At 47.7% G+C, this 25,944-nt stretch overlaps 2 protein-coding genes across 2 annotated transcripts; both read right to left on the bottom strand.

The window, feature by feature from the left end:
• Nucleotides 1-5,328: 5,328 nt before the first annotated feature.
• Nucleotides 5,329-9,571, bottom strand: LOC132078804 (thyrotropin-releasing hormone receptor-like). The gene is made up of 2 exons (XM_059481132.1): nt 8,786-9,571; nt 5,329-5,715 (listed from the first exon to the last, which is right to left on the bottom strand). The coding sequence occupies exons 1-2, from the start codon at nt 9,569-9,571 to the stop codon at nt 5,329-5,331; spliced, it is 1,173 nt and encodes a 390-aa protein (XP_059337115.1).
• Nucleotides 9,572-17,317: 7,746 nt separating this feature from the next.
• OCSTAMP (osteoclast stimulatory transmembrane protein) lies at nt 17,318-22,368 on the bottom strand. The gene is made up of 3 exons (XM_059481002.1): nt 22,203-22,368; nt 20,273-21,311; nt 17,318-18,627 (listed from the first exon to the last, which is right to left on the bottom strand). The coding sequence occupies exons 1-3, from the start codon at nt 22,244-22,246 to the stop codon at nt 18,145-18,147; spliced, it is 1,566 nt and encodes a 521-aa protein (XP_059336985.1). The 5' UTR covers nt 22,247-22,368; the 3' UTR covers nt 17,318-18,144.
• Nucleotides 22,369-25,944: the final 3,576 nt, after the last annotated feature.

Genomic DNA, 25,944 nt, shown 5'->3' with positions numbered 1-25,944 from the left:
GGTAAGGGGGACAGTGCTGGGCTCTCTGCCTCAATAGCTGCTGGTTTCAGGGATAATGTCCCCACAGAGCCCAGCCAAGTGTCCCCAAGGGCAGGCAGGGAGGTGTCTGATATGTGAGAACCAGGCTAAAGGCACTGGCCTGATCCTGTGTCGAAGGGCAGGAGCCTTACCCTCCACTGTGGGAGGGAAGGTGCAATCTGAGCCTCAGTGTCCTCTGACAGTGACCTGCCCAGGCATCCTGGGGACAGCCACGCTGTGCTCCACCATCCTTGTGGGCCATGGGGGCTCTCAGGAGCCACCCTCTCTTTAGGTCTTCATCTTTGAATAAGGGGAGGGTCAGAACTGGGGTGAAGGTGACACTGAGAAGGTGCTGGAATGTGCAGAAGAGTTCCTGTGGTACTCTCTGGCCCAGGAGCCAGGACTGGGTCTGGCTCCACACCACTGCCTTTGCTTCAGGACCCTTCCTGAAGGAAGCTAGCCTAAGCCCCAGGAGCACTAACACATCCTAGGAGCCCTAATGGATCAGGGAACCAGCACCAGGCACCACCAGCAAGGGCATTCCGTGCCCAGCTGGGGCTGGCAACAATGGGCCTGTGGAACCCTCTCCTCTCCTCTTCTGTTGGAAATGCTGGCACCTCACAGCTGGAAAAAATTGCTTTAAATTTATTTCCTCTGAGCAACCACCCACACTGTGCCTGCAAAAAAAAGATCTGCCAACTTGGGAGCCCAGTGGGCCCTTGCTGAGGACCTCAAACCCATGTTAGTGCCAGGACCACCCCAGGGCCTTCTTCTTGAGAGGGTAAAGTTTTTATAGGCTCACAGCTTTTCAGGCATTAATTCACAGTGTTTTCAGGCATTAATTCCCTATTGGCAGAGCAGCCACTGGTGCACTCACAGCATCCCCTGTCTCTATAGAAACAGTACACTCAGAGCCCAATTCATAGGATGGTTATTAAAGAAAATTCATCAATTATAAAGCACAAATTGTCCTTCTTACTTCTGCCCATCACCCATGGCACAGGGACCTGTGGTGTTGCCATCATGTTCCCTCTCTTAGGCAGAATCTGGGAAAGCACCCCAGATTTGAGGCACAGGCAGTGCCCTCCCATTGAAGCCTTCATTGAGACCCTGGCAGGATAGAAATGTGTAGGGCTGGTTCACTGCTAAACTGAGGGTATTTTAGTAAATTAAAGTCACTCCCACAGGACAGCTTTGATCCAGTTTGTGTCCCAGGGCAGTTCTGGAACTCAGATCTTGAGTTGGTTTGAAGAGTCCTGAGGAGCAGCCCCCGAGTGAGTGCAAGCCTGGAGGCAGGTCTGGGGGCAGCACTGGCCCAAGAGCCCTCCAGAAGCCTTGGGAAACAGGAATTGCAAGATAAACAAGTAACTGTGAGTGATTACATTAATATTGCTGGAGGACTATCCCCAGGTTTTATTAGCAGCTCTTTCATTGTGATGTGCTTGAACTAATTAGTTCAAAGAAGCAGCTGGGGCCAGACCACATTGAAAAAGGGCTGCATCCAAATCTTTCCCTAATGTGTGGTCTGCCCTTTCTTGTGGCTTTTAAAAATGTAAGCAATTGCTCAGGATCCTTTTTGGTGACCTGAATATTACTCATTTAAAGGTACCACTATTTTATCTTAGAAACATGGTGGGGTACCACAGAGTAGAAGCCTGCTCTGGTTGCAGGGAGGTGCTGGATTACGCTCAAGGTCTTTACATCCCTTTTTTTAGGGGACTGCTGATATTTTGTTGGTTACACTGTAATTTGGCCCTAGAGCAGGTTGGCTTTCAGAATGCTGGGCAGCATCATAGGTGAGAGGCTCTCCCAAAAAACCACCTGCACAGGCTGGCATAGATGCCCTATTTTCCCAATTTCCCACCACCCAAATCTAGAGACAAAGTAAGAGGACAACCAGATAGGAGCTTGAACTACAGACTTTGGTAAATTACTTAAACTTGTGTGTTTTGCCAGGGTAAATAACCCTCACTAAGATCCCATCCATGCCCTGCATACAGGTAATCACTGTGTGGCCTCCATCACTGGCATCAGCCAAATTCAGGTAAATGTGCTGGATGTGGTGTCTCCTAAACTGAATAAATGCCAGGAGCTTCAGCCAACCTATGGCTCTTCAGCACAGAAACCTCACTCACCACTCTGCCATCAGCTCTTCCCCAAGCCTCTGTCTCCTCCACCCCCTCTCTGCACTGCTCACAAATTCTTCCCCTCACCCCAGGGCTCTGCAGCACTGCCAGATCCCTGCTCTCCTGCCAGGGACTTATTTGTTTGTAATTGAAGAAACCAGATGGTGTTTTACCAGGTTAACAACCTCTGAAAGGGCAGGGGTTAGAATTAATGAGCTTTAATTAGGAGAGTAACAGGTCAGATCATGTTGAGTTGCACTTCAATGCAATAAATTACTTAGGAGCAATAGACTCTTTATTTGCTGGCATGTTTATAAACTCACAGCCCACACTCATGCTGTTGAGACAAATAAATGCTGAGGGTAAAATACAGCTTGAGGTTTTACAAGCAGTGTGAGATGTTGCAAGGTACAAGGTAATGCAGGCTGAAGCTTCAAGGGAGCTCTCTGATTTCTTATGAGGAATCAAGGTTTTTATTCAGACCCTGAATATCCAAAGGAAGTTACTGTGATGAGTTATTTATTTTAATTCCTTTCTGCTAGTGATTTATTTCTCAGCAGAATGCATCTCTAAAGCAGCATCTCCTTAGCAAGATGAGCGGTGACCTTCTGCCTCCACTTCCACCCAAAAGTGTCTCAACTCCTCCTAAAGTGTCAGAATACATGCAGGGGAAATGACCAGGAATTCATTCCTCATCTACAGAGTTTAATGCTCTGCTGCACTTGTTGGAGATCTCGTGGTTCCAGGAGAATTTATCTGCCAATTACTTCTCAAAAAATAATGAAGGGTCATGCAGTACTTGGCAGCTAAGAGCAGAAAAGGGAGAAGAGAACCAGGTTTTAATTGAATCTCAAGTATGAGATGAACAAATATTTCAGAACTTTCAATTAGCTGTTGGCCCGAGGCTTAAATTGAATTAAGAAAACAATGCTTTTAGGGTGTCTCCATCTGGGGGGAGAGTGAAGATAGGAAATGTGATGAGGAGGTGGAAAACATCCTGCTGGGGATACTTCAGAATTCAGCTGCTTCTTGTGTTTGCAGAGACCAAGGCGGTCAAATGGCACAGCCCATGCCTGAGAAGTGCCTTAGGTCAGGATGCAGGTGGGTTTCCAAGCTCTGGCAGAAAATCCTCTTCCCACATCCAGCTCCCTGCACTCACAGCTTCAGGGTGCAGGGCTGGAGGACACAGGACAGCCCATCCCATGTCCTGTGAGAAGATGCTGCCTGTGCTCAAGATCCCAGGAGGGCACCAGCAGTCACCCAGGGATCCCCTTCGCCCTGCTCCACCTTACCCTGGTCCCTACTGCTCTGGCTTGTCTGCACATGCTTTTATCAATGGCTTCCTCTGAGCTGCTAAGGAAAAACCTCTCCTAAGGAGGGAAAAATAGTCTGTACTACAATAAAAAGATCATTACAAGCAAATCCTCACGTTAGCAGAAACTCCTCCATTTTCTTCAAGAAGTAAATCACAAATCTCTGCAAAACTTTCTTAACAACAATAAATAGGAACTCTGTTCCTAAATTCACATTATACAACATACACAAAACAGTACAAAAATTAATCCTTAAATTCCAAATGCATTATGTTTAAAATAATTGCAAAAACACAATGTTCTCTTCCCTCATCCTATATCTAAATAGCAAGGGACAAAATAAATATCTACATTTTAAATCTAATATCTATAGTCTATATCTAAATATCTAAATAAATAGGGGCAACATAGATGGTTTAATAACATGCAATATAATAATCATACATGCAAAATCTCCCTACACACAAAAAAACCCCTGGTCCTGGACAGTTCCAACACACTGAGGGGATTTGAGGTCTTGTGCTGACTCACCCAGTGAAGCGATTTTCTGTAGATGCAGAATGGTTAATTAACATCTTGTGCCCTTGAAAATACCATGCACATATTTTTCTGAATGGATGCAAAATTTTAGGCTCTTTTAACACTATAGTTTGGTGAAAGTGTTGACTAGTGAGGCTGCATTGGCTGTTAAAGTAGTACTTCACAGTCACTTGAGGTTTACTGGTGGCAGACACTTGTTTTATTTGGCAAGAGCCCTAGGGTTTGGCTCATTTGCAAGCTTTTTGATTTTACTCATAGTCCAGATAGTCTCTTGCAAGTCTGGGGCAAGTGTCCTTGGGCTGGTCTCCTGGATGCTGCAGGGTATGAATATCTACTTTGCTTACAAGGTGACAGCAACAATAAATATTTGTGTCATTAATCACAAAACACTTAATGGACTTCACAAGTTCTTCCCAGGAAATAAGAGAATTTCTTCACCTGCCATTGAAATGCACCTGTAGCTGGGGCAGAGAGAACACTGCTCTGTGGTAATGACTACACCACACTGGGGCTTAGAGGACAAGAGTATAGCTTCCAGCTGAAACAACCAGAGGAATTTGGATAGGAAAGGTGAAGTTATCCTAAAGAAACTCAGACCACAGCATTGGAAGTATTTCTGATACATCAGGGAACACTCATTATTAGTTTGTTCATTATTAGTTTGTTCATTGTCCAAATCCATCTGGTCTGGGCCTTGGTTTCTGTGCTATTAGCACTGCAGTGTTTCCAGAAACATGACAGGAGGCTCATGACACCCAACTTTGGTTATTCCTAATGCAGGAGTCTCCTCCAGAGAGTGCCTTTACAGCCAATGGCCTCATACCTTGGAGGCATTGATCTCCTCTGTATGGATGTGTATTCCTCACAGGAGAGCGTTGAGATCAGAAAGTGCCTGATTGTTCCCATTAGCTTCAGAAGGACTCCAGAGGAGCAGCTTCCATGGGGTGTCTGTGTTACAGGCAGGTCAGTTTGGGTAGGAGAGACTCACTCTAACAAAGTGTATTTTTTCCTTGAATGCCCTTCTGTTCCTGGGATTCCTTTCTGTGCTTTGGCCCAGCTCAGCACTTGCACCTAACACAAAATGGGGTGGCACTGCTACATTTAACAACAGATGCTTTAGAGATGCTAAATATTGACACGTGCCTAATGCTTCACCAAACAAGGATAAATCAGCACTAAGGAAAGGCAAATTAATTTGCTTATAACAATACGTTTTGTTAAATGCCCTGAAGAAATATTGAATGAAGCTTGCCGCAATGCCAAAGCAATTCCTCTTGGCACTCTCCCAGCACAGTGTGCACAGCCACACAGCTCCCACTGCCTGCATTGTTTCAGGCTCGCAGGATTTGTTTATTCTTCTTTGCAGGTGCAGGGAGCCTGCTCAGATCCTCCTGCTCGGTGAGGTTTTGCTCAGAGCTGTCGTGAGAACAATCCTTCACAGCACTGTAGTACACCGGGGTGGTGCAGGGGGCAGGGTGCTCTGCACTCTTCTCCTGGCACTTGTACAGCTTCCTGAAGGCAGCCCTGAACTTCTGTGACATGAGGTTGTAGATGATGGGGTTGATGGCGCTGTTCAGGTAGATGCACAGGCGGCAGAAGAGGAGGAACCAGGTGTTGAGGTACGGAGGGTCCACGAAGGAGTTCACCACCACCAGCGTGCGGTACGGCAGCCACAGCACGGCAAAGAGGGCCACCACCACAGCCAGCATCTTGGTCACCTTGGTGGGGGACATCAAAAAGAGAAACAGCCAGATGGGACTAAATCTCCTGCAGAACTTTGCCTCCAGCAGAACTTTCCCCCCAGCAAAACTTTCCCACCTGGAGCGCTGCTGCAGACAGCGAGTTTCTCTCTCTAAGCATTTAAAAGAAACACCCAAGCCATGGGGTTATTTTTCACTTTTTTCTCTCCATTTTAATCAGGGAATCATCTTGCATAAATAAAACCAGAAATGATAGGTTTTCATCTACCATTGAAGAGCCTCTAAATCTCTTTAGAGAAAGTATTCACCGTCCTGGAAACAGGCTGGGATAACCATAGGAATGTCTGTACCAGAAAGCAAATTTGAAAATTGTACATAACAGTAAATGAATGGGGAAAATACTTGTCTAAAGGCGGGGACCTTGGTTTTAGGGGTGCCATGGGATACACTTCATCTCCATCCCTAGGGTTTCCTGGTTTCCTACACCACCCATATGGCTCCAGGGAGTAGGCTCCTGGTACAGAGCAACCCCGGAAGCAGAGGAGACTGTTAGGAATCTTATATTACTTGTGCTGATTTAGGGCTAGTTAGCTGCTTACCATGGGTAACTTTAATTTTCAGCACACTAGGGGAGTACTACATAATCATATTGGGCGCAAAAAGAAACTGAGAACTCAGAAGTGAGCAATAACTGCCCTCAGCTCAGCATAAACTTGTTTAGGAAATTGGGGTTTTTCTGAAGCACCAGTCATCCTAGTAATTTCAACAGCTGTTTCTTGACAATCTGCTAAGTGACAATCTTCCTCAAACAAATTACTTACAAAATACACACATTCCAAAGAAGAAAATATGACTAAACACTGATGCCTCATGCAAATCTAGGCAGTGGTGTTTCAAACATCAGAAGGGAAGTTGTGCAATAATCCAGTTATTAGTATGAAAATAAGTACTGGGATCACATTTAGAGTCTCTCAGCTTTTTTTGGAGTGCTTTTTTACTTCATCAAAAGAAACTATGCCTTTCTGTTATGCCGTGAGTAGAAACTGGGAGTCACTGTTTGTGACAACAAAACTTCTCCTAGAAGAGAGGAACTGTTACCAAGCTGTGGCTGAAATAGAAGGGTTTGCTTATGTGGATAAATGGAAATGCGAGGACACTTCCAAAAATAAGCTCTCACAGTGATACAGTGAGTGCTGAGGCTGTTGCTAAGATTGAAGCTTGTTCCCTGCCACAGTGTTTTGCCTTTTGGGAAAGATATGAGAGAACGTACAAGTGGTGTCTCACAAACCTCTGTCCAGCCTCTGCCCCTGTCCAGGGAGCCACAGACGCTTCTCCCCAGCCAGTATCCTCCCTCCTTGCTCCTGCTCCATCATTCCGAGTTGTACATCCTTTTTTTAGGAATCCCACTCCCTCTAGTGGTCCCTCTCCGGGAGGAGAAATACGGACTTGGAGGTGTTCATAGAGGTGATAAATACAGCAAAACTCACACCTTGTGTTGTCCTGCTCCGGATTTAGGTGCTTTTGAAGCCCCGGCGAGAGAACAGCAGCATCTTCATACCCCAAAAGCAGTGCAGTTCTGGGGGGCTGTGTAGGAGCACAGCCAGAGAAAACCTGTCTCAGCCATCTAGGAGAAAATGGGCACCTCTGAGAGAGCCCCTTTTGGACCTTTCCCAGGGAACTCTGGGCATGGGGTCTGGAAGAGCCAGTTCCCCTATAAAGAGAGGCCAGAGCAGGAATGCTGATGTGAGTGCCTGTCCTCTGTTCAGAGGCACCTCCAGAGCTACTCACACACACCAGCTGGAAACCCTGGAAAACTGCTTTACAGTTTAAAAACTTTGTGCCATATTTATTCTTTATGATAGCAGCACTGTTATGTCAGGCCACTCAGGGGAAGTCTTTGCATGCTAGGATATTTTGGGAGGTAATGAGAATCTCCAGTAAACTCCTGGTGTAACAGTGAAGAGAGCACAAGATGTTTCCAGGAGCTGGAATGCCTCAGCAGCCACTTGTCCTAATGGTGCTGGATCACACTGTGCCCCTCCATGGCACAGCACTGCAGGGGGAGCAGCACAGCCCCTCCAGCCCCTCCGGCAGCTGCTCTGGAAGGAGAAATCCATCAACCAGCCAAGAGCCCTTGCTGCCAAACACCCTGCCCGAGGCTCCTGCAGCAGCCTGGGAGAGCAGGCAAATGCTTTAGAAGAAGTCAGAACTTGCTTTAAACGTTTCAGAAAAAAAGGAAGGAAAATCTGGACTGGAAAGACTTAGAAGTTCATGAAGAAGTACACGTTCTCTGAGCTGTTTGCTTCCCCTCTGTGACCCTGATTCATCTCTCCTGGGAATGGAGGTTCCTCTGCAAGGCAGGCAACAAGTTACTGAGCTGGAAACAGGACAGGCTGAAGTCTACTTTGGGCTATCTGCAAATCACAACACAGCTAGTGATTTCAAGGACTCAAGCCAAACTCCCAGATTCAACCCTTTCCTTTAAAAGGAAAGCTGAATGGGCCCTGCCTATTCTGAATGGGACTGTCCCTTGTCTAGATACTGACCTGTCCAAAGGGATGGGACACAATGCTGAGATTGTCCATGTGAACAGAGCAGTGAGGACAGAAGGAGGTGGAAGGAGAAGGACATGGGGAGAAGCAAGCAGCTGAGAGACACAGGAATCACCAAAATGCAAGCACACCACTGTGACACCGAGGTGACTCACCTAGCTGGCTGCAGCCAGGACTCCAAGGGAAGACAGTTCTCCCTTCTCTTTGCTCCTTTAAGTCTGAGTTCCCATGCACAGGACACTGTCTGAGAGGTGACCCAGCCCTCTCCTCCTCGGGGTGGCAATCAATAATTAATTAGCCAGCAGAAGTGCCTGCACTCCTGCCTCTCCCCAGCTGAAGCCCTGTCCTGCTCTACCAAGCCCAACCAAAGCAGGGGGAGCCCATCCATGCCACCAGACCCCAGCAGGGCTTGAGTGGCTCCTTTGCAGCAAACCAACCCTCCCCACTCCCTCCAGCAAGGCAAACAAAGCACTGTGGCACCTCTTTCCCTGCCAGAAGCCCCTCAAAGCCCCGAGCCGGGCACACCCAGCCCCTACCTGCCTGCGGGAGCTCAGGGCGCCCCTGGTGCCCCGGCAGGAGAGCCGGAGGGAGCTGCCCAGGTGCACGGAGCCCAGGGAGGAGTGCTGCTGCTGCTGCGGGGCGCCGGGCAGGGGTCTCACGAACAGCATGCGGGCAATGAGGCCGTACAGGACAGTGGCCAGCCCCAGCGGGATGACATAGAAGACGGCAAAATCCAAGAAGTAAATGGGCATGTAAAGGTTTCTAGAAACCCGGTAGCCGCAGATGACCTGCGCCCCGTCCGAGAAGGTGACCTGGGTGGTGTCCACCAGGAAGAACCACATGAGGCAATAGAGGGAGGTGAAGAGCCACAGCGAGGCGATGATGCGGCGGGCGCGGGACACGGTGCACAGGAGCTGCGCCTTGATGGCGTGGCAGATGGCGATGTACCGCTCCACCGTGAAGGCGGCGATGGACCAGGCCGAGATGTTGATGCCCAGGTACTGCAGGTAGGTGATGCAGAGGCAGCCGGCGTAGCCGTACACCCAAGAAGCCACCACTTCGGAGATGTTGGGTAGCCCGGCCGCCAGCAGCACGATGAGGTCGGCCACGGCCAGGCTCACCAGGTAGCAGTTGGTGGGGGTCACCATGTGCTTGGTGCGCAGCACCACCAGCACCACCATGGCGTTGCCCGCGATGCCCACGCCGCAGATGAGCAGCACCAGCAGGATGGTGACCACCTGCAGCTCCAGGGGCTGCCGGGGCATCCTGCCCAGGCTCTGGTTGCCGCTGGCCGAGCCATTCTCCATCGTGCCCGCATCCATCGGCGGAGCCCCGCGCACCCTGCGGCGGCAGCGGGGACCGGGGCTGCCCCGAGCCCCCTCCCCGCATTCCCGCCCACCCCGGCTCCTCCCTCCCCTTTTTTTTTTTTTTTTTTTAAATTTTTTTATTTCCACGATTCACCCCAGGTCTTGCAGCCGCCCTGCTCCTGGCATCCCCCTCCCCTGCAAACTCTCAGCCTGCCGGGGCAGGGAGCGGCTCCCCGGGACCCTCCGGCCGGGACTGTCCGGACCCGCCAGGCTCCCGGGGCTCTCCAGCTCTCCCCTCAGCCGCCGGGACCCCCGGGAGGAACCAGCCCTCCCCCGGGACAGCCCGCAGCCCCCAGGGCCACCTCAGTGCCCGGGACCCCGCATCGCCTCCCGCCCGCCGGGTCCCAGCGCGCCCGGAGCCGGAGCGGGAGGAGGAGGAGGAGGAGGAGGAGGAAAGGAGCCCAGGCAGGGGATGGGAGCGCAGGTGAGAGATCCCAGGGTGGGGTGGAGCACAGGCTGAAAGCAGCCCAGCACTGAGTGGGACCCCGGAGTGTGGGTGCCTTTGTCCCCAGCCGAGGCTTCGCTGTCCCCCAGTGTGACCGTGTTCACAGGGGTCCCAGGATGAGGGAAGAGATGAGAATGCTGACTCTGTGTTTCAGAAGGCTTGATTTATTATTTTATTTTATATATTATATTAAAACTATACTAAAAGAATAGAAGAAAATGTTTCATCAGAAGGCTAGCTAAGAATAGAAAAAGAAAGAATTATAACAAAGGTTTGTGGTTCGGACAGTCTGAGCCAGCTCACTGTGATTGGCCATTAATTAGAAACAACCACATGAGACCAATCACAGATGCACCTGTTGCATTCCACAGCAGCAGATAACCATTGTTTACATTTTTTCCCCCAGGCCTCTCAGCTTCTCAAGAGAAAAAAATCCTAAGGAAAGGATTTTTCAGAAAATGTGTCTGTGACACCCCAGGGCAAGTGGAGCTGAGGGTGAGGAATCCTTTATTTCTCATCCTCAGGAGGATGGGAGCAGAGATGCCAGTGAGATGAACAGCCTTTCCCGTTTGCCTGGGACTGGAGCAGAGGAATGGCACCTCTGAACATGGGGCAGTGACCTCCTTGTGCTGTCTTTCCTTTCCCTGTCCCATATCGCCATGATATTTTCTGAAAAATCCCTTTGCCAGGACCCTGAAAAGCTGAGAGGCCTCAGAAACGAAATGTAAACAAGAATTATCTGCTGCTGTGGAATGCAACAGGTGCATCTTTAATTGGTTTCATGTGGTTTTTTTTTAATTAATGGCCAATCACAGTCAGCTGTCTCAGACTCTTGGCCCAGTCACAAGATTTTATTATCATTCCATTCCATTCTATTCCTTGCTAGCCTTCTGATGAAATTCTTTCTTCTATTCTCTTAGTATAGTTATAATATATAATTTTCTTTTAATATAATATACATCATAAAATAATAAATCAGTCTTCTGAAACATGGAGTCAAGATTCTCATCTCTTCCCTCATCCTGGGACCCCTGCAAACACCACCACAGTCCCAAACAAGCACAGTGTCACCTCTGAGGGAGAAGGCTGAACCAGTCCTGGACTGGGAGATTCCAAATCCTTCCAGCAATGAGCCTGGGGTATCTGGTATCTCCCTGGTGGTCAGGTTGGGAGATCCAGTGTCTCCCTGATGGTCAGCAGGAAACACAATTTGCTGCCAGCTCTATGCTTGCTCCTGACATCTCTGCAATCTGTCAGAAAATGCACTTTCAAATTGAAAGAGCAAGTGTGCTAAGGGGCCCCTAACCTGTGGAGTGGAGGAAAGGACAAGGGGAGAACTCTCCTTTTATTAATTAGATTTCAATTAAAGGCAGAAGTGTGCTGTTAATCCCAGACACTGAGGCACATATCCAAAGTGTGAAGGATCATTCTGATGCTGAGTTATTCAAGTCCAGCATTTCACAGGCAAATTTTTAAACCTGGGCTGCACAAACCTGGGTGGATGAAATGACTTTTGCCTCAGCCCAAGGAGCAGCACTCTGTCCCCAGGCTTTGACATGCTGTGGCAAATAGCATTTTCCCCTTTGCTTTGGGAAACTTTATGCTGCTCTTTGGCAGACAATAATCCATGTAGGCTTTTACTTCTTCCCGTGATATTTCCTTCACCTATGGGTCAATTTTAAAGGACAATTATTCTCTTCTCTTTCCATTTGGTTTCCTTAGGGCTCCCCTGGCAGCCTGCACCAGGTCCTCCTTGTCCCTGCAGCCTCACACCCTCTATGGCCCCAGGTTTGGGGCATGGCAGCTCCTGTCCCTCACTGCCCTTCCGTGGGAAGGACTGGCAGTGTGGGCACGAGTGTTTGCTCACACAAGCCAAGGGCTTGTCTATTTTGGTGCTCTGGAGTGACTCAAAACCAGACAAAAGTGCAGCACTTCATCCACTGCTGCTGTCTCACAGTAGTGCTGCACATCCTCAGGATGGGGACTGTGTCACAGAACTGTGTGTGGAGGAGGAGGAGAAGGGACAAATCTGGCTCAAATGTCCTGAGAGGGGGGTTGGGGTTCATTTGCTTCCTCAAACCCATTCCAGGAATTGGCTTTGTGGGATCAGGAAGCAAAATTAAGACAGACTCCTACAAGTAGAGGACAAAGCTTTGTTTTGGTTCAGACCTGGAACGCTGTGCAGCATAATTGCAGGTAATTATTTCCCTGGCTGCTTTGCTCTGTGGCACAGACAATCCAGCAGTTATTAGTGCAGATAACAGCAGCATTAAAGCACCCCACTGCAGCAGCTCCTCCTGCCTGTGCCTGAGCTGCTCTGTGTCCATCCCCAGGCTGGGGCTGGGCTGGGGGAATGTGTGCCTGCCCAGTGCACTCACTGGGGGATTCTGTGTCAAAATTGTGAGGTTTGCTGTGATATCTGTTTAATATTCCCTGTACATACTCCTTCAGTAACTGTGATGTTCAGGATGTGACTGAGGCATGTATTTAAGAGGCTACCCAGCTTGACACTTGCAAAAATATTTTCTTCCAGGTTGACTTAAATGTAAATGTTTTGATGGCCAAAGACATTGATTTTTTTTTAACTAAAATTCCACGTTTTGTTCTTTTAGCACACATCAGCATTTCCTTCTCTGCTGGCATCACCTGGCACTGCCATCTATGAATACCTGCCACCACCCACTCTCTGAAACATCAGCAAAGAGAAATCTTCATTTTCCTGAGGTCCCCAAATGGGAATGGCCATGTCCCTGGGTGCTGGCAGGGCTGTTTTTGGAAAGGGGTGTTCGTGATGGTGTTCACAGGGGTTTTGGATAAGGGAAGAGAGGAGGATCTGACTCCATGTTTCAGAAGGCTTGATTTATTATTTTATGATATATACTACATTAAAACTATACTAAAAGAATAGGAGAAAGGATTTCATCAGAAGGCTAGCTAAGAATAGAAAAGGAAAGAATGGTAACAAAGGCTCTGTCTCGCACTCTCTGTCTGAGCCAGCTCACTGTGATTGGCCATTAATTAAAAACATCCAACATGGGCCAATCACAGATGCACCTGTTGCATTCCACAGCAGCAGATAATCAATGTTTACATTTTGTTCCTGAGGCTTCTCAGCTTCTCAGGAGGAAAAATCCTAAAGAAAGGATGGTGTCTGTGCAGCTCCATGGCCAGGTGAGCAGCACTGTGCCCAGGCTGGGTGCTCAGGCAGCTCCTCACTGCCTTCAGGATGTCCATGAAGTTTTCTTGCAGCTCATCCCTCTCACACAGCCTCACTGGGCAGCTCCCTTAGTCCTATGAACAGAAAAAACTCTGAGGTTTTGTATATTAAATAAACAGAGCTAAAAGAAAGTGATCCTCCTACCTAAATCCGTGAAAAACTTCTTTCTGTTCCCTTGGGCTTCATTGCTACAAATATTAAATCCATAAAACTTCTGCTGCTAGAGCTGGGGCACAGAGGTGGCAGTGTCCACGTGGTGCCAGTGAATGTGGAGAAGTGCAATTACAGAAACCACAAGTGATTTTGAAACCCTGGTGACAGGGTTTAGGCAATGGCCAAATTCTGAGTTGTGAGTGGTGGTGGGGAAGTGATTCTCACTCGTGCACTCTTGCAGCTCAGCAGGGAGCAGGCAGGAGGGTGCTGGTGGCTCTGCTGAGCAGCCTGAGGGCTGACAGGTGCCAGTGGAGATGGGGAATGGGCCAGTCTGACAGAAGCAGCAGGGATTGCTCAGTCAGAAAGACAAAGGAGAGAGAAGTTCTGTCAAAATCACCTTCACTGTTTCAGAGTCACAGGCAATGAGTAAATTGCTTTGGAGTTTTCTGGGTTATTGCCCTCAGACATCAAGCAAAAAAGGCAGCTGTCAAGGAATTAAACAGATACAAAATTGATCTGGGTTTGTGTTTCATGAACACAAAAATGTGGAAAAAAAAAACCAAAACAACAAACTCTGGTGGTTTTCTACTGGTTTCTGTGAACAGCCCTAGAGGGAGCAGCTCACAGACCTGGTGGCATCACACCCATGCCAGCAATGTGGAAGGGAACAGCTTTATGGAAAATGCTGAAGACTGAAGGAATGGAAAACAATTAAGAGGAAGGCAGTGGTGTGGATTTCTGTGGGTGAAACCATTCCAGGTTTGAAGATGAGAATATCTTCAGGCTCTTCTCTCAGGTACCAACACAGGGGACACATTTCCCTTGTGGCAGGGGGTACCTGATGGACCTGGAGGTGCCAGGGGCTCCAACCTCTCATTGGAACATGGAGCCTGGGAAGAGCTGTCCCAGGAAACGGATGCTTCCCCATGCTCATATGAGGACAGAGTTTGTTAATTCTGGGTTCAGGGAGCACAGGCAGCTCTGTGGGTCCTCTCAGGATCCTCTCTTCCCTGTCTCACTGGCAGTTTCCTCCTGGTTCTGGGTACCTTCCTCTCTGGTTTGAATAATCTCTTTTAAAGGGTTGTTGCTGTTCAATCTGTGATGCACTGTGTCTTACAAATGCCTTCAGGACACAAAGAAACTGATGATTTTTCTTCAGCTAATAACTGTAATTTGAGCTTTTAAAGAAAGTGAAGTGAGGCCATTTCACAAACAGGAAAATTATCCCTTCACCCTTCCCTTGCTTCCTTGCTGTGTTTGCAGCCTGAGACCTTAAGGAAAAAGCCTCTCACTGCCCCAGAGTTACCAAACAGATGAAAAGAGGTATTGCAAATGAGGGGCTTGGCCTGGGCCAGCCATTCACAAGCCTCTCATTTCTGAGTATGTCCCTACTAACATTTTGATAACTGCATCCTTCAAACTCTGCTTGCTCCAGGTAGTTCCTGGAAGGGCTGGGCAGCCTGAATAGTAAAAAAACCCAAAATAATAAACCTGCAGCAACATACACTGGACTGATTTCATAAGTCAATGAACCAAACCATTGGGCATTTATTCAGCTCTGCAGAGAATATCAGAATGGGAAAGGATGCTCTGTGCAGGTTTGAGTGTGTGTGGGACACAGTGTATTTTATACAGCCTGTGAAAACAAACATTGTCATCCCAGGGGATTCCTCACCCTGTGTCACCAGCAGTGCTGCTCTGGGCTGGCTGTGGGAGCCTGGAGGTGCCCAACATCCAGGGATGGCATCACCTGCACACCCCATGGCCCTGCAGGACCTGGGCATCAGCCACAGCAGCAGGGCAGGGCTCACCAATAAACCCTGCCACCTGCTCCAGTGTGCTCAATCCTCCAGGAAATCTGCCTGGATAAGCAAATGGAGAGAAGCAAGTGGAAGTGTTGGCTTTCAGGGCTGCACAAAGAAATGGAAGCACTGGCAGCTCCACTCTTTCTGGATCCTTGATGTCTGTAAGAGGAAATTGTGGTTTGGGCAGCCAAAGCTGAGCCTTCACCAGAACCAGCAAGGCTTGGAGGTGTGCTGTGGAAATGACACATCTTCTGATGTGCTTTTGGGGCAGTGTCTGTGACACATCCCACCTCAATCTCCCATCCCAGCAGGCAGGGGAGGATGTGCCTGCAGCCAGGACAGAGATTGGCAGCTCCCAGAACACTAATCTGGGTGGATGAATGCTGGAGGGGCATCCTGGGGGGATAACAGCCACAATAATGCTGAGGGGAGATAAAAGCTCTTCGTGTGATATTACAAAGGAATAAAAACTCTGGCAGAACAATTAGACTGTAATTATGGGTTATTTCATACTCTGTGACATCTGAATGTCAACACCATAACTCTGTAACAACAAGCACTTGGTACAGCACATTCTGCACACCTGATGAAGTACTTTCTTGCTTTTATTAATGTTCAGTAATATTTCCTTTTCTAAAATTTGGCGCACGGAAGTGTCTCTTCTCCTTTGCAATTACAGATAGGATAAACAAAATAAAAATGGGGTTTGCTTAAAAATCAGAAAATACTTCTGGAGAAAGGTTTTTGTTTATTTGCCTGTCTGCTGTGATAGATGCAGATTTGTGGCTATGAATGAGATATTTCCTAGAGTCTGTCTGAGCTGGATTATTTACACTTGCACCTCAGTATATTAAGGCCATTCATTCTTGCCTTACAGCCAGCCATAAAACGAACTTAGCATTTATTTTACCTAATATACCTGAGGCTGAGGAAATAGAGTCAGTTCACCTCCATCCCTTCACTAAAACACACAACAAAATTCCAAGGGAATCAGGGGCCTCACGGCCTTGAAAACAAAGGCAATGAGAGCCCTGATGAGCAGGAGTGAGGATGTGAGTGTGGAGGGGCTCTGAGGGATGAAAATCCCTCAGCAAATAACCAGACTTGTACATTGGTTCTACTTAATAAAAAATATGTGAATAAATTAACGTTTCCTGCTGGTTAATCTGCTCAGCATTTCTCTCTTGCACCATCAAGCAAACCTTGGCAAGGCAGCTCACCCCTCCAGTGGGCAATACAGCTTTAAAATGGCAATGTTTTCTGTGTTGTCACACCTTTATCTGGCTGAGGAACAATGCCTCTCAGGAGGGCAGAGCAATTTCCAGCAGCTCTGCCTCCTGCCAGTTCCCCTGTCTGGGGAAAACATTAAATACAGCCCAATTCAGCACCAGGGACAACATGGCTGATGTCAAAAAGATAAGTCTTCCTGAGGAAAAACTCCTTTTCAAGTTGTTCTTGTTGGAAGACAGCATGCTGCTGGGATGGTTTGCTGTCTGAAGGCTTCTCTCCTCCCAGCTGTTTGAACCCCAGCTCCAGATAATTTTAGGTATTTAGTGGAAATCTTTTTACTTTCACCCAAACCATAGAGCACAGGGCATTTTCTACAGAAACACCATGACAAAGCCCCGCAGCTGCTGTAGAGGCACAAAGATGCTTGGATTAATCATCAGAACAACAGGGCATTGAAAACCCTGGGGAGATGAATTCACCAGGGTTTTGTAAGATAGATGCTTAAAAAATATAATCCAAATATACTTGTTTCAAGTACCTCAGAAGATGAGAAAATTCAGTGCATCTGGCAGCAGCTACCGCTTCATTTCTGTCATTTAATCTCATTGAGGTGCATTATGTCAAATAATTACCTTAATGAAGACTTTAATGGAAGAAGGGAGGAAAATAATAGATATGCTTCGAAGAAATGAAGCTGTGAAGTTGTTTAGTTTTTAACCTGGCAGGGATTTATCTCTCCTTTGGTTCCTAAAGAGGTGTCCAATCTGCCTCTCTAGGAAAAATAACACATTTCAGATGCTGCCCAAGTGATGCATTTATTAATTTGGATACAATAACGTATTTTCTCTGCTTGAAACAGACCAACATTTAAAACCATGGAATCCAACCATTAACCCACTGCCAAGGGACCACTAATACATGTCCCCAATTCCACATCTTTGTGTCATTTCAATCCCTCCAGGGATGGTGACCCTACCACTGCTCTGGGCAGCCTGTGCCAATGCTTGGTAAACCTTGAAGAATTTTTTTCCTAATATGAAATCTAAATCTCTCCTGGCACAACTTGAGGCCGTTTCCTCTCATCCTATCACTTCTTACTTGGGAAAAGAGATCAACACCCATTGACCTTTATTGACTGTTCTCATTCTCTTCTGAGGCCCAGCAGCTATTTTATTTCTATTTTATTTTGAACAGCCATTTTTAAGAGATTTTGTAAAGCTATCCTGTGCTGATTTCCACCACCCATGCCCAGTATGAGCCTCTTATGGTCATATTGATCTTGAATTTACTTCAGCAGGTTGGAATGACACTTTCTTTGGTGAATAAACTACTAAATCTATCTGGTGTACCCAGGTTTCTGTGCACAAAACCTGAAAGAAAAAGTCATTGAAAATTAAATTAATCAAGTCAAATGACTTTACCTGGAGGTATAACTTAAGAAAGAAAGGAAGTATGTACTTCTTCCAGCACAGATGTGGTAGAGAAGGTAAATGAGCTCCTCCCTGACCCCAACTCCCATCTATTTCTCAGTTAGCCTTGCCTAGTGCTGCAGATATGCAACAGCTCCCTTCAGACCTTCTTATAGATATTAAAATGGAAATGTAGCCCATTTTCCTCAAATTAATGCAAAAATGTGACATTTCAATTTTTCTTTTTTCTTTTTTAGGGTTGGGATTTTTTAAGGCTTTGTTGGTTTTTTTTTTAGTATTTTTTCCCAAGCTCCGAACACTTCCCGAACTCTGGAAAGCGAGACGCGCGATCCCGCGGCCGAAGCCCGTGCTGTGGTACCAGCCGTGCAGCCATGCCCCTGGCTTCCCCAGGCACCCTTGGCAGGGCTTTGCTCCCTGCCCTGCCTCCTGGCCAGTTTCCCGTAGAGGTGCAGCACTCTCTCGTCCTCGCGGCCCGGGAAGAAGGAGGCGGCGATGCCGCGGCACAGGCGGCGCGCGAAGGGCTCCAGCAGCGCGGAGCCGTAGAGGATGCAGAAGAGCAGCCCCACAACCAGCAGCACTGAGGGGCTGGGGGGCCCGGGGGGGCTGATCCTGCACTGGGCAGAGCTGAAGATCAGCTGGTGGTGGTAGGTCTTGTTGAAGTCCCTGAGCAGCAAGGCCTCAGGAGGACGCCAGAAAAGTTTGTATAGAAAGGGGACGATTCCCATTTCAGCCTGAAAAAAGGAGAGTTGAAATGTAAATCCATTTTGGTATGAAGAAACCAAAATCGACTGGTTACTACAAAAACATCTGGGGGGGGTGGAATCACTGTTACAGCACTAGAAGAAGGACGCTGAAGGGTGTGATTGTTGCTCTGAATTTTTAAGATTTTCCAAGCCTTCTGATGTTTACATTCTTGTAACAAACTTTCTCACACACTTTCTGTAAATAAGTTATTGTTTTACATTCTTTTATAGAAGAAAAGAAATTTGATAGACTGTTAGTTTGTCCAATGTCATTGGAGAAGTGGCACTTTCATTCTCCAATCCTATGTCACTTTTAGAAATCTATAAATGTTAGAGTCAAAAAATAAACTCCCCTTTTTTTTCCCACAGAAGTGTGTGTGTGTGTTGTGTTGTTTTGTGTCCTGTAGTGACATGTGATCACCCCAGGCTGAGTAACAGTGCAAAGTGCAGGCACTGAGCACTGGGCAGGCTGAGAGCCAGCCCTATGTGTCATCTTCATCCATTGGAACAGACATCATAACATATATGAGATTTATGGTGAAAGACACCATGCAGACCATGGCATTAGTGGCTAAATATCTGAATATTAGAGGCTTTTTCTAAGCCCTGTCTGTTTTCCTGTAAATCCATCATAAGCAGGTATCTGCAGTAAGGATCCTGGGCTGGGGAAGGAGGCAGGCTGTGTGGCAGAAGAGGAAAGTTCACACACCAGGCCAAAGAATATTGAGTTAGAAACTGGTAAGGTTTGTGGGAAGGATTGCAGAGGGCAAAGACAAAGCCAGCAAGCAGGGATTTCTACTGAAGAAACAGCCCATGCAATAGGATGAGGAGACATTCTCAGTGTTCATCAGCTGCCCCCTTCCTTTTGGACTTGCACCCCCTCTGCAATGGGGGGACAGTGTCCAAGGGACTCCCATTCCTCCACCTAGCTTAGGGAAGGAGCCTGGAGATGTCGCAGACATCTTTTATGAAAAATCCTTTCTTAGGATTTTTCCTTCTGAGAAGCTGCAGTTTCGGCAACAAGATGTGAACAATGGTTTTCTGCTGCTGTGGAATGCATCAGGTTTTGTCTGATTGGGCCATCTTGAATGTTTACAATTAATGGCCAACCACAGACCAGATAGCTTGGACTCTCTGTCCGAGACACAGATCTTTGTTATTCATTCTATTCTATTCTTAGCTTAGCCTTCTGAGGAAACCTTTCCTTCTTTTTCTTTTTAGTATAGTTACAATGTAATATATATATATCATAAAATAATAAATCAAGCCTTCTGAACATGGAGTCAACATTCTCCCTTCACCTGAAAACCTCTGTCACCACTGTCACATGGAGACACAAGGACATCTGGCTGCCTGGTCTAGCAGTGCCTTTGCAGCATGAGGCCCTATTTGCTCCCCTCCAAGCTCCCAAGGGGCTGTAACTTGGAGAGTGACTGCTGCTATCTGATGCACTGGGAGGAGCAGCCGAGGTTGTGCCACTGCCTCCTTCCCCAAAGCCTGTTGCTCATCCTGCTTGCTGCTGGGAAGGGAAGTCAGGATTGTGTAAATAAGAGTACAAAGACTGCAATCCCCACCACCCCCTCCCTGAAGGGACACGGGGTCCCCACACAGGGCAGGACACCCCAGGACTCACCTTGTATTTGATGCTGAGAGTGACAGGCACCACAGAGAACTGCGCTGCCTTTCTCACCGCCGTGTCTGCCACGCTGAAGGCAAAGTGGTCCATGGCCACCAGCACCAGCATCAGCATCAGGGCCACGGTGACCAGCATGGCCTGCACGAGGCACAGCACCACCTCTTCCCTGGTCAGCTTCAAGCCTGTTGGTCTGATGAGTTTTTTTGATGAGCCCACCAGGAGATGAGCTGCTCTTCTGTCCATGGCTAAACGTTCCAGCTTCTTGGTGATGTAAAAATTGTCAAAGCGAACGTTGGTGAGATAATTTTTCAAATACCAGGTGGACTCAAAGCAGAGATAGAGCATGAGGAATCCAGCAGCCAGTCTGTTGGCTGCTCGTACTGAGTCTTTGACCAGTACCTCAACAGACAAGAACTCTCTGCTAATTTTCTCACCAGCAAGGTGCATTTTTTGGTAAATCAAGGAGCTGTTCTGCAACAATGAAAAGCGAACATGTCCATTCATAGGCTTATAAATGGGATGAGTGGCTTCTTGGACTGCATCTGCAAACTCCCAGGAAACTTTCTGTAGCAGAGTAGTTGAGTTCAGAAGGCTGTCAGAGGAGTTCTTGCAGATGCACTGAATGACCTGCAGTATGGTTTTCATGTTGCTTATGATGTTGGGCGTTATGTTCACCACTGCAATCATGATGCAGGTGGAGAAGAGAAGCTTCCGGCCCTGCTTGGTCCCTAAGGTGGGCATGATCATGGTGAAGACACAACGGGCAGGATGCACCAGAAAGAGAGTCAGGAGAAGCAGCAGGCTGAGGGAGATGGCCATGGCAACGGAGAGGTGCCAGGAGTACTCCAGGGAAGCAAACATCCAGTTGTAAAAGAGGCCTCCTATCACTGCTGTAATACAGGAGCACTGCAGGAACAAGGTCCATAGCTCTCTGCTGTCTGCTGGGACAGGTTTGGAGTAAATCCCCCACAGCTCTGCCATAGTTCTGTGCACCTTTGAGAACAGAAAGTCTTCACAGTAAACACGGGCTCTCATCCTGGAAAAACAAGTGCCTGTGTGTTAGCAGAGGAAGTCCATAAACACTGATTAGAGGCTTTCTTGAGATGATAATTTATGGGGTTTTATACTGTCCTCCTCTGGGTGCCTCTGGTCTCACCCTTCTCTACTTCCCTGCTAACTTCCCCGAGTAGCTGGGGCTGAGATCTCCCCTGGAAGCAGCAGGACAGGGAAGTTCGAGGTGTTTATTGAAAAATAAATACTAATTACAATGCAACTGCTCCTCTATTAATGCAAGCACAGGAAAACATTGTGTTATTCTATAAAAACCATAATAGACTCATTCTGAGGGGTCACCTCATTGGCAGTGGTTGAGGCTTTAATGCTTATTTAGAGGATGTTGGAGGGAGAAAGAGGAGGCCACTGGCTTTGGTGGAAATTGTTAGACCAGCTCTGTATTTCAAAGGTTTAACATGGACAAGAGGCAGTTGAGTGGTGCTCTCCCTGCCTCTTAAGAGGAGGCCAAACACAAATCCACATGTTCAAGGGTGACAAACAAGAAAACAGTTTCACACTGAAGCTGCAGTGCTAGAGGAAGTCTCCAAGGACAAGAATTTGGCCACTACAGACTGGATGAAATGTCTCATAAAGCTATTCAAAAGTCAAATGGAAAGAAACATTTGGGAAAGAATATAATTTCTCAGGCCTCACATCTGGAGTGACTCTCCAGAAACCAGAAAACCTGGAGGGGAGAAGAGCCTGTCCTGAGTTTAAACCCAGTCAGGCAATCGCTGTCTCCCACTGCTGGACAGCAGCCTCAGCTATCCCTTGAGGGACAATTTTAGCTAGGAAAGGGGGTTTTCTGTGAAAAAGCCATACAATAGGTATCAAGACAGAGAGAAAGGGAGGGAATAAAGCTTTCTCTACATACCCAGTGGCAGTGAGGTGCCCCAGACTTGCCCAAGGACTCTCCATGTTCCAGTGCCTTGCTGCTCTGAGAGAGGATCCCGATGTGGCTGTGGGGAGAGGCAGGGTAGGAAACCAAGGCAGCACCAGAGAACCAGGACTCAAAACCCAGGATGTTTTAAGGCAATTCAGATCAGCAATCCCTGAAGTGTGCAAAACCTGGTGATGAAGCCTGGGGAATAACAGCACTACAGAACAGTGCCAGGATGCACAGCACTGCTCGGGCTTCACACTTTTTCTGGTCTCACCCTTATTGCAGAGAAGGCTTATTTTAATGACACATAGGTGAAAAAAAAAAGAGACAATGACACACAGGCTGACAAAGATGGAACAAGGATCCTGGAACCTAGGGTGTCATCATTCCATATGGGGAAATCAGATGACTACTCCTCCCACTGCCCACCAGCAAGCAGTGAGCAGGGCTGGCATCTCTCTCAGGGTGGAAGGGACCTTTTCCTCTTTCAGATATTCTATATCTATGCCCTATATGGGCACAAAAGGCACAGCAGGATCCAGCAACCCAGCTGGCAACTGCTCATCTGTTCTGACAGGCTGCTGCTCCCTGCTGAAACTGTGTGTGGGGTTCACAAACGGCTTCAAGGCTCATTTCACAGTCCTAGCAGAGAAAGTTTTAATCTTGAACCTTTCTGAATTCCTGATAGCCAGCAAATCCACTGCAGAGAAACCCAGCCACAGTCAGGATCCCCAAACTGTTGAGAAGCTCCCAGATGTGCAGGCCAGTGTCGCAGACATCTTTTATAAAAAATTATTTCCTTAGGATTTTTCCTCCTGAGAAGCTGAGAGACCTCAGGAACAAAATGTAAACAATAATTATCTGCTGCTGTGGAATGCAACAGGTGCATCTGTGATTGGTCTCATGTGGTTGTTTGTAATTAATGGCCAATCACAGCCCAGCTGGCTCAGGCTCTCTGTCCGAGCCACAGACTTTTGTTATCATTCTTTCGATTTTTAGCTTAGCCAGTTTTCTGATGAAACTTTTTCTTCTATTCTTTTAGTATAGTTTTAATGTAATGTATGTCATAAAATAATAAATCAAGCCTTCTGAAACATGAAGTCAGATCTCCCTCTCTTCCCTCAACATAAGACCCCTGTGAACACTGTCACAGGCCAGGTTGTGCAGTCCCCAAGGGACCAACCTGCCAGGCCCCAGGATGTGCCCAGCAGAGCTCCAGCCATCAAACCTGCTCACCTGGAGATGAGGAAAAACCACAGTGTTTGCTCCTCATTTATGAGCTCAGGGGTCACAGGAGCCTCCCCTGCCCCTTGGCCAGACTCCCTCATGCTAAGCCACCATTTGTGGGCAGAGGTGACAGAGCTCCCCCAGCTGCCCCTGAGCCCATCCCCTGTGGGACCCACTGTCCCAGCCAAGCCAGCCGGGAACCGCCGGGACCCGGGATGTTCTCATGCTCCCCTGGGTGGGAAAGGGCAAAGGGCTCAAGGTCAGCCCTGTCCCAGCCACCCCTGGGGACAAAGCACGTGCGGCTCTGCCCTCCAGAGAAAGGTGGGACAGCAGCACCGTGGCTGGATCCCACGGCAGCGGCAGGAATGGGAGGGCAGGGAATGAGGAGACAGCAGGCAGAGCAAACCTCTGCCCTTGTGCCCTCTCTGCTCCGCTCAACAGCTCCACTTTACAGCTGAGGGTTTCATTTTTCCTGTGTGGCTGGTGGAGCAAAGCTTTCCTCCTGGTGCCCTGGAGCACAGGGGCCAGATGAGAAACTCTGCCTGGCTCCAGCGGCAGAGGCACCAGCCAGGCGGGCAGGAAAGAAAGTGCTGTTTGTTTGGAGCATCCATAGCAATTGCTTGCTCAGGCCATGAATTAGGTCTTTAATTCAATGTGCACACTCGAAGGGACTAACCCCAAATGACCCATAGCTGGATCCTGCAAGGCTCATCAGCTTCTTCTACAACTAAACTCCTTTTTTGCTCTGCTTCAGAGCGAACTGGTATTAGCACCAGCCCCTGGGACCCCATCCAGGCTATGCAGGCAGCTTTCTGGGGCAGAAAAAGAAATACATTTAGCAATAGGCTATAAAGAACAAAACCCTCTCAAGTCCACAACGTTGTGGTGTTTTCTGAGCTTGCTACACCGTCTGGCAAAGGCACCTGAGGTCTGGGGAGACACTGAGCAGAAACTCTGGCAGCACCAAGAAGTGCTTGTTTGCATCTATACTTTGATTTTTTCCTCTGGCTCTACTCAAAATTGTTGTCTGCCAGCTGGACCTACAGCAAGGGCATAAACCTGGGGAAACTTTGATTTTATATACCATGAATGACTTGTATATGAGCTAGAAACCTAAATGCCTAACCTTGCCCAGAATACAATGAAGAAGCTTGTTTTGCCAAAAAAAAAACTCCAACAAAAAAACACAGCAGCAAAATCCCCAAGTACCAGCGTGTGTGTTCATGGGGATACCTGGGGTTGAAGGCTGGGAGTGGGAAAGGGGCAGGACTGGGACATGGAAAGGCAGGACCACGCATTGCAGCAAAGCAACTGTGACATCTTGTGGTCACACTCAGCCCAAGGACCCTGAGGCTGGGATCATTTTGGTTCTGCAAAAAACCACTCTGTGGCTGGAAGAGTTCTAAGATAAGGAGCAATGCTGTGTCCTCCTGGGATGCTCCAAGGTGCCTTTTCCCACCTTGTTTCATTTCCAGATGATATAAAAGGAATTTGCTTTCTTGACGAGCTCCAGTCTCTGTAGAGCCCAAGCTCTAAAATTTTATAATATCACCGATTTTGACCTTTTAGCACCAGGTTTAGGAGCCTGAGCCTCACATGCCTGTGGGCAGCTTGCTGGAATTGTGAGACAGCAGAGGATTCCTTTGGTGTCATTGCCAGGAAGCAGAGCCTGGATTTACCTGGATAAAGGATGAGCACTGAGCTTGTACCCACCAGGACAGAAGTTTTCAACTCAGTTCTGAGTGCAGACTGGCGTGGGCCTGTGCCAAGATATCTGCAGGTTCAATCTGTGGTGACAGTGTCACCTTGTCATGGTGACAGGGATGGGAGGGGTGCAATGCTGTACCCCAGGCAGAGGGTGGGGTAAAGGAACTATACAGCTGGAGAAAGAAGATGAACAAAGGGCTAAAATAGAATTATTTAAGTCTGAAGATAATTCTCCATGGCAGTATCATCTGTTGATCACATTATTCTGCCCATTTGAGAAATTAAGGGCGTAGGAAAGGTTAATTAATTAGGGGTGGTTCTTTGTTAAAATCACTTGCAAATGAGCAGCTTACAGTAACAGAGAGCCAGATCATGTCTTCTTAGGTAACTACTGTAGAAATATAGGAAAATCCCAGCACTATCCTTTATAAGGGATAAATGTGATAAGGGAAACAAAGCTGTCTGACCTGCAGTAGCTGAATTCCCTATCATGCTGGACTTCCATTTGTTTCACCACTCTTTCCCTGCCTCTCCTGAAATTCCAGCATTGCTGCTGAGTGCAAACTGATGAGCACAGCTTTGGAATCACTCCCTGCTGTAAGGACCCACAGAGCAGCTCCTCCATGTGAACAGTTTGTAAAGCAACTTGAATGCTTCTGGGATAAAAGACAACGATGAAATGCTTTCCTACTACAAATAAACCAAAATTATTTTCTTCTGAGTGTCTCAGGAGAACATATGGATGTTAGTCCAGGACTTGATGGGGAACATCAAAGGAGTAAAGCAGAGATATTCTGGA

Source organism: Ammospiza nelsoni, chromosome 12 (genome assembly GCF_027579445.1).
Source record: "Ammospiza nelsoni isolate bAmmNel1 chromosome 12, bAmmNel1.pri, whole genome shotgun sequence".
Taxonomy (NCBI): Eukaryota; Metazoa; Chordata; class Aves; order Passeriformes; family Passerellidae; genus Ammospiza; species Ammospiza nelsoni.
Note: the sequence above shows the minus strand (reverse complement) of the source record. Positions and strands in the feature narration are given on the sequence as shown.

What these genes read in the sequence shown, in the direction of transcription:
- LOC132078804 (XM_059481132.1), bottom strand. Translation starts at nt 9,571, where the DNA reads ATGGATGCGGGCACGATGGAGAATGGCTCGGCCAGCGGCAACCAGAGC. An exon ending in CCCTGAGCTCCCGCAGGCAG is followed by an intron (nt 5,716 to 8,785) that starts GTAGGGGCTGGG and finishes TCCCCCACCAAG; the next exon opens with GTGACCAAGATGCTGGCTGT.
- OCSTAMP (XM_059481002.1), bottom strand. Translation starts at nt 22,246, where the DNA reads ATGGAGAGTCCTTGGGCAAGTCTGGGGCACCTCACTGCCACTGG. An exon ending in GGGCACCTCACTGCCACTGG is followed by an intron (nt 21,312 to 22,202) that starts GTATGTAGAGAA and finishes TTGTTTTTCCAG; the next exon opens with GATGAGAGCCCGTGTTTACT. An exon ending in CTCTCAGCATCAAATACAAG is followed by an intron (nt 18,628 to 20,272) that starts GTGAGTCCTGGG and finishes TCCTTTTTTCAG; the next exon opens with GCTGAAATGGGAATCGTCCC.